Below are 12,503 nucleotides of genomic sequence, written 5' to 3' on the forward strand. Positions count from 1 at the left end.
AAGAAAAATATTTTAAAAAAACATCCATCCCATTAACATTTAAATTTCAGATATTCCTTATCTACTGAATAAACTTTACAAAAAAAACCACATCAATTTTTAGTTTTTTTAAACAATCAAATACTTTCTTATGCTTTTTTTTTATACTTAAACAAAAAAAAACCCTTCACTCTTTAATCTAATAATACAAAAAAAAAGGAAAAAAAAAACGGGTAGGTTAAAAATACCCCCTCCTGTCTAAACCGCGCAATGCGGTAACTCCCAAAAAAAAATGGGTGTGAGATAACTCACACGTAGCAGATGACTTTCAGGAAATAGTGCCTTTCCAGTTCTCTCCCCCAACTCTCACTTCATCTTAAACTAACATCATTATTTAATATTCCTTTTTTTTTTAAAAAAACATTAGAAAAAAAAAGGACAACTCTTCTTTTAATCAGCTCCAACTGCCGAGTCACCATTACAACCATTCCTTCTTGGAGCACGGCTCTTTTCTTCCATCTCTTGTCTCCTTAGAGATCGTGGCGGACTATGTCTCTGTTAAAGCTGAGTAATTGGCAGCTCTTGAGCAAATGCTATAGCTTCCTTTGGAGAATTAAAGAACTTGGGTTGGCAACCATCTTGGAAAACCTTCAAAACAGCTGGATATCTAAAGGTTGCCTTGTAACCTTTCTTCCACAACAACTCTTTAGCAGGATTGAATTCCCGTCGTTGGAACATAACTTCTTGACTCAAATCCGCATAGAAGAAAACTCGATTATTTTGAATCATCAAGGGTGATTTTCTCTGTTGTGCATTTCTAATAGCCACTCGTAAAATTATTTATCTGTCGTAATAATTCAAGCAATGAACCAGAACAGGACTTGGACTTTGACCTAAAATAGGTCTTCTACGCAAGGCTCTGTGAGCACGTTCCAGTATTATACCTTCCGGGAAATGTTCTTGACCCAGCACCTGCGGAATCCATTCAGTAAAAAATTTTCTTGGGTCTGGTCCCTCCATACCTTCTGGCAAACCAATAATCTTTATATTGTTCCATCTGGATTGGTTTTGCAAATAATCAATCTTTTTCACCAAATTTTTATTTTGAGTTTGTAAGTCTTCGACCATTTTGGTCACATCAAAAACTTGATCCCGTATTTTGTCTATATCTTCTTCACACGAATTAAATTTATCTCTCACTTCAAGCTTAAAAGCTCCAAACTCAGCCATCTGTTGAGAATGTATTTTCACCAGAGTATTAAACCTAGTACCAAGTTCAGTCATAATCTTGGATAATCCCTGCATTGTATAAGATAATTTAGATTCAAGATTCACAAAAATCTTTTCAATTGGAAGAGATTTTGGCTCAACAGATTCCTGCTTCTTCTGCATAACCAAAGGATCTTCTGTTCCTTCCTTCATTCTGGTTGCCTTCCTTGTAGTATAACTGCATGTGGAAACCCCAGCCACAGCCTCTCCAGCAATGACTGGAGGACGCTGGCCAGGGTTTTCCCCAGTCCATAATGTATTAAGTTCTCCCAGTACATCAAGTTGTATAGGTTCTTCTATCTCAAGAGATGCAGTTTGCAGCGCCACCTCTACAGTTGACAAATGCCTTTGAGTACCTCTTTGTTCCAAAGGCTGTTTGGCACCCTCTTTAGGGGGCTCTACCGATGTAACATAGAGCTCTACATCCGAACACTGTACCTCTCTCCTGGGATCCATTTCACGCTGAGTCCCGGTGTCTTTCCTGTAGGTAGGCTCCAAAACTTGAACTTTTGGAAAATGTAGTTTTTTGATGATCTGTTGTCGTTTTTTTTGCTCTTTTCCACCAATTGTACCATCATAAGTTAAATTAATAGCACTGAAATTATCTAAACTTTTAAAGAATTTTAACGGGCATTTCTAGACAAAACAGTAAGATAGAGTCAGGAGAGGACTGGAAGGCACGTCTGATCCTTACACCATCTTGCCACGCCCCCCCCCTGGTTCACCTGCCTAATGGTGTGACACCACACAGCCCCCACCAGAACCGGCGCCAATGTCCATTTTTGCCGGGCAGCCTCGTTTCTTGGGTTGAGCCATGACCACTGGCTCTTTGGCTTTAATCTGTCCACAGTAAACAGTTCCCTCTTACCACCAATGTCCAGTGTGAAGGTGGATCCTGAACGCTGGATGACTCTGTTACAGCCCTTCGTAGTCTTTGAAGGGGTGCTGTGGATGGGCCTTGCCTGATAAAAACAGAATGCAGAATACAGCTCGCTGGGGACATAAGAGGCCCGAGTGCCGTGTCTGGGTGGTGGTAGGGGTATGATGGAGTCCAACTGGGCCTGTAGGCAGGGAAGTAAACCATGTGGTGACTGTTGCAGGTTGTGAGGTGCATTGATAAACTCAAAAGGCAGGGCTAGCAGTGCACCGTAGACCAGCTCGGCCGATGACGCCTGCAGGTCTTCTTCGGGTGTTGAGTGGATGACCAGGAGTACCCAAGGCAGCTCATCCACCAAGTTGCGGCCGGTGAGGCGGGCCATAAGTGCCGACTTAAGGTGGAGGAGCAATCGCTCGACCAGTTCGTTGGCCTGTAGGTGATAGGCCGTTGTGTGATGCAGGTCAATTCCCAGTCTGTTGGCGAGCTGTGCCCAGAGTGCGGAGGTGAACTGCGCGCCACAGTCGCTGGTGAGGTGGGTCGGGCAATCCAGCCAATCAAAAATGCTCAGAAGTAGGTGTCTGTGGAGGTATCTGACATCAGGATCACCTCAGGCCAACGAGGGGTGCGGGCCAACGTAAAGGTAATGGTTACCTCGGGTAAGTTGCCAACTATGTCCACATGTATGTGGCTGAACCGTTCTCGGACATGTTCAAAATCCTGCATGGGCGCTCTGGTGGGCCTATATACCTTGGGAAGCTGGAAATGGGTGCAGGTTCTGGCCCAGTCTGCAATCTGTTTTCGAAGCCCATGCCAGACGAAGCGTTCTACCACCATATGTACCGTGGACCTGATAGAAGGGTGGGAAAGGTCGTGGATATGGTGGAAGACTTGCCTACACCACTGATGGGGAACCACTGGTCGCGGGGTGCTCATGGAGACATCGCATAGGATGGTATCATCACTGAGAGGAGTCAGGAGGTCCTGGAACTGCAGGCCTGTGATGGCAGTCCTGAAGACCTGTGTCTCCTTGTCAGACTTCTGATCCTGGGCAAGCTGGTCGTAGTCCAACCCAGGTGTCAGTGAGCAAATGGCCGGTCGGGAGAGGGCGTCAACAACCACATTGTCTTTCCCCACCTTGTGCCGAATGTCGGAGGTGAACTCCGACACAAAGGACAGATGACGCTGTTGGCGGCCAACCAGGGATCATTAGCCAAAGCGAGCGCCTAAGTGAGTGGTTTGTGGTCAGTAAAAATGGTAAAAGGCCTCCCCTCCAAGAAATAGTGAAAATGACACACCGCGAGGTACATGCCCAGCAACTTACGGTCAAAAACGCTATACTTGCACTCTGGCGGACGAAGAAGTCGGCTAAAGAATGCCAGTGGTTTCCACTGTCCATTAACCTGCTGCTCTAAGACAGCACCGATGGCGATTGCAGATGCATCAACAGAGAGCACCGTATAAAGGTCGGTGTGTGGGTGGACGAGCAGAGTAGCCTTCACAAGGGCAACTTTCATGGCTTCGAATGCCCTGTTGGCCTCGAGTCCAGGCGAGTGTCTTGTCCTTGGCCGTGATGAAGGCGAAGAGCGGCTGCATGATGCGCGCAGCGCCTGGAATGAATCAGTTATAGAAGTTGTCCATACCCGCAAACTCTTGTCGCTCCTTGAGGTTGTCCGGGCATGGAAACTCTCTGATTGCAGCGATCTTCGTAGCAGCTAGTGTAGCTCCTTCGGCCGTAATGGCATGGTCCAGGAACTCCATGGATTTTTTCCCCGAACTGGCATTTGGCCGGGTTGATCATTAGGCTGAAGTCACCCAGTTGGGAGAAGAAGGTGCACAGGTGAGACTTGTGTTGTGCCCGGTCTCTGCTGTGAAGAAGGTGCACAGGTGAGACTTGTGTTGTGCCCGGTCTCTGCTGTGAAACAAGATAAATGAACACGAAATTCAAATCCATGCACACTGTATCCATGAGGCACTGGGTCTGGGCGGCATTCTTGAGCCCGAAAGGCAGCGTAGAAATTCGAACAAGCTGAAGGGGATGATGATGGCCATTTTGGGGATGTCCTCGGGGTGCACCGGGATTTAATGATACCCGCACACCAGGTAGACCTTGGAGAACACTCTTGCACCATGCAGGTTGGCCATAAAGTCCTGAATGTGAGGGATGGGGTAACAGTCAGATACTGTCGCATCGTTAAGCTATCAATAATCTTTGCAGGGGCGCCAGGCACCGGAGGTTTTCGGGACCAGGTGGAGTGGCGAGGCCCAAGGACTGTCAGAGCGTCGAATGATCTCCAGTTCCTGCAGATGCGAGAACTCCTCTTTCGCTATCTGGAGCTTATTTGGCAGGAGTCAGCTGGTCTTGTGTGGGGATATAATGGAACACCCTGTGGCGTGGTGAGGCGGCGGAGAACTGTGGCTTGAGGAGGGACGGGAACTCGTCCAGGATGCACTGAAACTCATCCTTGGGTGTGCTGACTATGGCCATCTGTGGCTACTCTTGTGCGAGGTGTTGAGGTGAACGGATTGGAAGGTATGGGCATCGACAATTCGCCTACCTCGGGGGTCGATCAGGACTCTGTGGGCGAGGAGGAAGTCAACATCCAGAATGGAGGTTGGGAGGGACGAAACGGTGAACCTCCACAAGAACTTCTGCTGGCCGATCTGGAAGTGGACGTCTTGTTACCATACGTTCGGATCTCCGTCGAATTGGCTGCATGGAGGGGTGGTCCTCAAGGCCTGTTCCGGGACTCAATGGCTGTGGCTGGAATGACACTGATCTGAGGCCCGGTGTCGACGAGGAAGCATCGGCCACTGATTCTTGGTGAGCCACTGCAGCCATTAACAGCGGGCAGCCTGCTCGTTTCCCTGGAATGAGCAGTGCTGACAACACTTCCGAGCCTTGGCTCCCCAGCGCTGATGGTAGAAGCAGAGGCTTGAAGTGGATGGCTTGCTTCTGGCTATGTTCTTTGAGGGCCCTGCAGGGGCCGAGTGTTCCTCAGCGCTAGAGGAAGGCTTGGCGTGGTCATGGCCGGGACTCATAACTTACTGGACTGCTGAGCTCTCCGGGAGTCGTTCGAGCCATAGCTCCTGAGCCTTTTGAGCAACCTTCCTAGGGTTGTTGAAGCTCTCCTGGGACAGCAACGGCTGGGTGTCTTCGGGCATATGGTCAAGGAAAATGCGCTCGAAGAGTGGGCAGTTGGTGTGATCACCCATGAGTTCGAGCATCTCGTCTATTAGCTCAATCAGGGACCTTTCCCCCAAGGCATCAAGGTGCAGCATCCAAGCAGCACGTTGGCATCTGGAGAGGCCGAGGGAGCCGGTGAGCACCCGCTTGATGGTCCCGTACTTGTCTTCCGCGGGTGGGTGCTCAACGAGGTGCAGCACTCATTTGGTGGTGGCCTGGTCCAGGGCGGCGACAACATGATAAAACTTGGTTGCATCTGATTAAATCTGGTGGAGGTGAAACTGAGCCTCTGCGTGGCTGAACCAGCTCTCAGGCTCCGGAACCCAGAAGTCAGGAAGCTTGATGGCTATAGCGTTGATCTAACAGTCATTCATATCGGGTTCAAAGGCGTTTGAACCTGTCGGGGTCACCAATGTAGTGGCCGCTACACTGCTAACTGGAGGATCGCACAACCAGACGGGTTGAGTTCAGTGAACAAAACTGATTTATTGCAGGCTGCCTGGCTGAGAACCGCGCCGGGGGCCTTGACGTCTCCGGGGCATCAAGTGGGCCGCAGAGGTCGGGGAGAAACCCCCAATGACACCATTTTGGCTGGCTGCCCCGCCGCGGGCGTGACATGTGGGTCCAGTTCGCCTGCCTAATAGCGTGCCGCCATAACTGAATGAATTAAGTTTTACTGAGCATTTGAACAGGTAAATATTTAAATTACAAGTGACTGATATTCTTAAGAACTAACACCTTCTACTTTGTTAAATAAGAATTTTTAAAAATTGTACTAAAATAATAAAATAAAAATTAATTCCTAACATAAAAATTATTTACTCACCTTAGGATAAATCTTTATTGTTGCTACATCTGATTTTGTGTCAACATCTTTTATTTTTGCTTCGTAGGTTTTTCCATTTTGCACCTGGACTTTCAGCATCTGCTGACCTGACATTACACTGTTACTAGATACGACTACATGTGCATTCGTCACAATTAATCCACTATCTGATATTATAAAGCCAGAGCCACTTGACAATGGGATGTTTCGTCTCAGGAGAGGATGTCTATGCAAATGGAGAAAAATGAAACAAAACTCATCATAACTTTTTTTTTAACATTCATTCGAAGAGCAGGCATTGAATATTTTTTAATTTCTTAAAGCTCTAAACATTAGGGAAGTACTGAAAAAGCACAAGAATTCAATAAATATCTGATTATAACATAACATAACAATTACAGCACGGAAACAGGCCATTAGGCCCTTCTAGTCCGCACCGAACCAAACACCCCTTTCTAGTCCCACCTCCCTGCACAATGCCCATAACCCTCCATCTTCTTCTCATCCATATACCTGTCCAACCTTTTCTTAAATACAATTGACTCCGCCACCACTATTTCTCCCGGAAGATCATTCCACACGGCTACCACTCTCTGAGTAAAGAAGTTCCCCCCTCATGTTACCTCTAAACCTCTGCCCTTTAATTCTTAACTCATGTCCTCTTGTTTTAATCTTTCCTCCTCTTAACGGAAATAGTCTATCCACATCCACTCTGTCTATCCCTTTCATAATCTTAAATACTTCTATCAAATCCCCTCTCAACCTTCTACGCTCCAAAGAATAAAGACCTAATCTGTCCAATCTCTCCCTATACTCTAGATGCTTAAACCCAGGTAACATTCTGGTAAACCTTCTCTGCACTCTCTCCACTCTGTTCATATCCTTCCTATAATTAGGCGACCAGAACTGCACACGGAACTCCAAATTAGGCCGCACCAACGTCTTATACAATCTCAACATCACCTCCCAACTCCTATATTCCATGCAATGATTGATAAAGGCCAGCATACTAAAAGCCTTCTTCACCACCCTATTCACGTGAGTTTCTACCTTCAGGGAACGATGTACCGTCACTCCTAAATCTTTCTGCTCTTCTGTATTCCTCAATGCTCTCCCATTTACCACGTATGTCCTATTCTGATTCTTCTTACCAAAATGAAGCACCTCACACTTATCAGCATTAAATTCCATCTGCCATATTTCAGCCCACTTTTCTAAGCAGCCCAAATCCCTCTGCAATCCTTGAAACCTTCTTCATTATCCACTATTCCACCTATCTTAGTATCGTCTGCATATTTACTATTCCAATTCACCACCCCATCATCTAGATCATTAATGTATATAACGAACAACAATGGGCCCAATACAGATCCTTGAGGCACACCACTGGTCACCGGCCTCCAACCTGACAGACAATTATCCACTACCACTCTCTGGCCTCTCCCTTTCAGCCAATGTTCAATCCATTTGACTATCTTAAAATTTATACCTAAAGATTGCACCTTCCTAACTAACCTTCCATGTGGTACCTTATCGAAGGCCTTACTGAAGTCCATATAGACAACATCCACTGCGCTACCCTCATCCACATTCCTAGTCACCTCTTCAAAAAATTCAATCAGATTGGTCAAACATGACCTTCCTCCCACAAATCCATGTTGAGTGCTCCTGATCAGACCCTGTCTATCCAGATGTTTATAAGTACTATCTCTAAGAATTTTCTCCATTAATTTACCTACCACAGACGTCAAACTTACAGGCCGATAGTTGCCAGGCTTCCTCCTTGAACCCTTTTTAAATAACGGAACCACATGCGCAATGCGCCAATCCTCCGGCACTATCCCTATATCTAATGACATTTGGAAAATTACCGCCAGAGCCTCTGCTATTTCCTCCTTCACTTCTCTCAATGTCCAGGGGAAGATCCCGTCTGGTCCCGGAGACTTATCCACCTTTATATTCTTCAAAAGCCTTAAAACTACACCTTTTGTAATCTCTATATTCCCCATATTTACCCAATTTGCTTTTTTTTTAATCTCACATCTCCCACTATCCTTCTCCTTAGTGAATACCGAAGAAAAGAAACTGTTCAATATCTCCCCCATTTCTCTAGGCTCCACACACAGTTTTCCGCTCTGATTTTCTAAGGGACCAATTTTGTCTCTAGCTTTCCTCTTACCATTAACATATTTGTAGAACTCTTTTGGATTAGTTTTCACCCTGCTTACCATAGTTTTCTCGTACCTTCTTTTAGCTTTCCTAATTCCTCTCTTAAGATTCCTCTTACATTCAATGTATCTTTCAAACATCTCCTTAACTCCATGCTTCTTATATCTAATGTACGCCTCCCTTTTTCTTCGAACCAAGTTTCCAATATTCCTTGAAAACCACAGCTCTCTCAAACCTTTTGCCCCTCCTTTTAACAAAGTTCACCATTCTATTCATTTGAAACTGTCTCAATTTATGCAAAAAGTGATTGGATATAAATAAAATTAAAGTAAAATAAAAATAAAAAATAAAATACATTGATGATTCAGAATCTCGTATTTTATTGAGGATGCGCAGTATCTGAGTGTATTCAACACTGAAATGGATTAGAATTTAGACATGATTTTTTTGGAGTGGTATGCTGACCATGCAAGGAGTGTTTTAATATTCTTAGAAAATGTCTTCAATGATTGTGGTGATATGTATGTACTGTTCTGCGTATAAGTGGCTGGCCTTCCCACTGATGACTCGATCCCTTGTAACCCCTCCTCCTGTGACCTGGCCATAAAGATCAACCTCCCTCCCCCTTCCATTCATTTGAGCACATGAAGTTGGGCCAGCTGAAATCTAATGTGCATTAAAGCCTATCGTTCCTCACTCATCCTTTGGAGTCAGCGATCTCATCCCCAAATTTTCCTACAAATCTCATCACAATTGTCTTCTGATTCCTGATCTTGTTGCCTCATTAAGTTCAAGGTTATTATCATCTGACTACAAGTACAACCCAGCAAAAAAAGCATTCTCCAGTTCTCAGTGCCACACTTCAAAAACACATACAGACAAACAATTCTTAGATATAAATATTTTATATAAAAATACTGTTAAATAAATAGTTGAATCATAGGGTGGGGGATTGTATGAGCAATTCATCAGTTGTTCAGCAGCTTCACTACCTGTGGGAAGAAGTTGCTTCTCAGCCTGGTGGTTGAAGTTCAGATACTCCTGTATCTCTTTTCTGATAGGAGCAGCAGAAAGATGATGTGTGTGGGATGGAAGGGGTTCAATGATTTTACATTCCCTCTTCAGACAGTGATCTCAGTAGATCACTGCAGCCAACAATAACCATGTTGTCAGTGAAGTTCTCAATTAAGTTGGAGCAGAGGTGGGCTACGTCTTCTCGATTGGATTCGGCATAGCCCAGCGGACCAAGAAGTAAATCTTGGGATGCCACTGCGTTGAGGGTCAGTGTGAAGGAGGTGAAGTTTCCAACCCACATGGATGAAAAAGTCAAGGATGCAGATGGCTGTGCAGAGTCCCAGATCATTCAGTTTGCTCATGTTTTTTCTGCTTTGATGATGTTGAATGCTGAGCCGTAGTCAGTGAACAACAACCTCATGTACGTGATCCTGTGTTCGAGGTGATCCTACATGAGTAGCGGCCAGCAAGATGCCATTTGCTAAGAATGATAGTGAATTGAAGTGGGTCCAGGTCCTTTCTGAGATTGGACTTGATCTGCTCTACAACCATCTTCTCAAACCACTTCATATTTGTAGACATAATTGGCAGCAGTTAAATTTGTTGAGGCACATCACCTTGGATCGCAGTTACTGGAAAATTGAATGGCTATACCTCTGGATTTCAAGCTATTCAGGCAGAACATGATACATTGTTTCCCAGGTTTACATTTAACCTCACCCTGGCCATGGATAAGCTGGGAGGACTGACAAAACTGTGTGGGAATTAGGTCATGATTCCCAATCCCACAGTCTTTTCTCCCCACAGTGATCTCTTCCCATTCCCATTTCTTCACCTCCCACTTTCATTTGTCCAATATTCTATCACCTCTTGGCCCATCCCTAGCCTTCCTGCCACCCTTTTTTATCCTAGTCTCAAAATCCCAGCCTGAAACTTTGTCTATTTCTCTCATTGAATTTGCATGACCTGCTGAGTTCCTGCAGTTCCTCTTTACTTTCTTAAGATTCTAGCACTTGCAGCTCTTGAATTAGTCCAGATGCAGAGTTAACTGAATTCCCTCATGGTGAAAGAAGCAAAGGTTTTTTTTTCCCCCCCATAAACGAACCTTGTTCAGTGAAGCACATGGATCTCGTATATGGGGCTTTGGACAAAATTTTAAATGGACAACCATACACTGACTCTCCAAGCAGACACATTTCAAATTCTAGCCAGATAATGTTTGGTAAAGCTCACTAAATTGAGAAGACTTTACAGTGTGTGGAAGGTTTGCAGGATGGAGGCTTTGGAGGGGGGTGGAGGCTGTGCTGAATTCAAAACAACATCAAGGTACCAGAGCTCAGATTATTATTAGAAACCAGCTTGTTGTCATAACATAGAAGACTACTCAAAATGAAAATTAAGCTACTATTTCAAACATTTTCCAGCGACTCTCTGCTCAGGGCACCTAGAAATTTAAACAAATCACCAGTCTTTCAAGTTACTCTCAGGTACCCGGAAACAAACACTTTATTGAATTAAGTCAAGAATACTGTATGCATGTAATTTTTATACTTATCAAGCTTACCTTAAAATTAGTTCAATGTGAACAACTGCAGGTGCGATCTTTTCCACCACATCTGCGATAAAATTGAATTTATATCTTGGACTGCTTGGATGTGAATGATCTATACTACGCAGAAGAAACGTTGGATATTATTTATGAAATTCATACAACTCCTGGCTTAAAAAGGCAGACATCTATTTAAGTGATGAGCATGGCTACTGTTTGAACAATTAAAAATCTTATTCTTAGACAATGTACCCTACTCTCTCATGTAACAACAGATCAGGTAATGGACATATGACCTCACAGAATTTACAGATCACTGCCAAGATAAATGAGGTATGTTATAAAAATTTGCTCTTAATGAATTTATTTGAGAAAAAAAATAATTAAACAAAATGCAGATGACAAAAAAAAATTGCTGTTAATTTTTGCATACTGAAAATTGTAATAAAGATAGTTGATCATGAGCACAACCCCCTCTTTAATGCAGGATTGTGCCTTACAATTCATTAATAAGAATGTGAACACCCTGGTAACTCTTAAGAATGATCAAAAGTTTGAATAAAAATGCTATCTTTCCATAGTGGTAGATATTAAAAATTCATCATTTTTGAGAATGTAACCTTAAGGTGCTTACTAAAGATCTGGCTTTGAATCTGAATTGGAGAACAAATGGGATCTAATCGGAAATAGGGAAACCATCAACTTTCTTATGTTGTTAGTGCACGTCATGCAGGTGGTCATAGTTGAGTAATGTTGGAAATATTGAATTCATATCCTTGTGTTTCATCCAGTTTCTGTGGCCAAGAGAACATTCCAGAGAATATTATATTTTACATTTATTTTGCCAAGCTTACAATGCTTAAAATGTTAGAATCAAGTGTTTTATGTAACACAGCAGAATGAGATTTGTAGGTCAGCACATGGTGGCATTAATAGAGAAATTGAAAACTGATGTCAAAGTTACATGTAGTTAAGATTATATAGTTTGACTCTGGTCATTCTCCAGTGTAAGAGGATATTAGAGTAAAGGAAAAGATACAGTGAACATTCTGTAGATTAACACCAGAATTTTTTCTCTTTAAATCTTTACTCATGATTGAAAAATATGAAAGCATTTCATTTGTACAGAAAGCTGGGTAGTATAACAGTATATCATGGAGGACCTGAAAGCAGATTCCAGGAATGGACATGGAATGATTATGGTCAACAATAACATTCTAATTGGTGTCTAATAGATCTAGGAATGTAACCTTATGTTTTTGGTCACTGAGTCACCTGGGAAATCCATTCAATATATTAGTTCTCTCTTAACTCTCCATTTGAAATATCAAAATAGTATTTTGCACAATTTCAATTTTTTATGATGATCTAGCTCCTGAAAAATACCATGCAACATTGAAGGATGATCCTTTAAAAGAAAATCTCTTGAACACAATGTATACTGCAGTAGAGGATCGTTCTTCAAGTCAACCAAGCACATTACAACAACTATGTTCACTCTGCTTCTGAAATTCACTTCCATTTAAATCGACAAGGTAACATGTTAAGGGATATCCTTAAAATAATGTGAATGCACAACCACTTTCAAATATGAAACCATTTTTAATAATGGCTGGTGTGAAAGAGTATATAGAGG

The 12,503-nt window shown here is 43.4% G+C and overlaps 1 protein-coding gene across 1 annotated transcript in view; it reads right to left on the minus strand.

The window, feature by feature from the left end:
* Positions 1-12,503, minus strand: part of htra3b (HtrA serine peptidase 3b) — a 49,203-nt gene that overhangs the window by 33,589 nt on the left and 3,111 nt on the right. The window contains exons 2-3 of the mRNA XM_069926166.1: positions 10,883-10,982; positions 6,136-6,361 (exon numbers count right to left, since the gene is read on the minus strand). Of these exons, the coding sequence (XP_069782267.1) occupies positions 6,136-6,361; positions 10,883-10,982 (326 nt within the window). The remainder of the gene's footprint in view (positions 1-6,135; positions 6,362-10,882; positions 10,983-12,503) is intronic.

Source organism: Narcine bancroftii, chromosome 3 (genome assembly GCF_036971445.1).
Source record: "Narcine bancroftii isolate sNarBan1 chromosome 3, sNarBan1.hap1, whole genome shotgun sequence".
In the NCBI taxonomy this organism is placed as follows: domain Eukaryota; kingdom Metazoa; phylum Chordata; class Chondrichthyes; order Torpediniformes; family Narcinidae; genus Narcine; species Narcine bancroftii.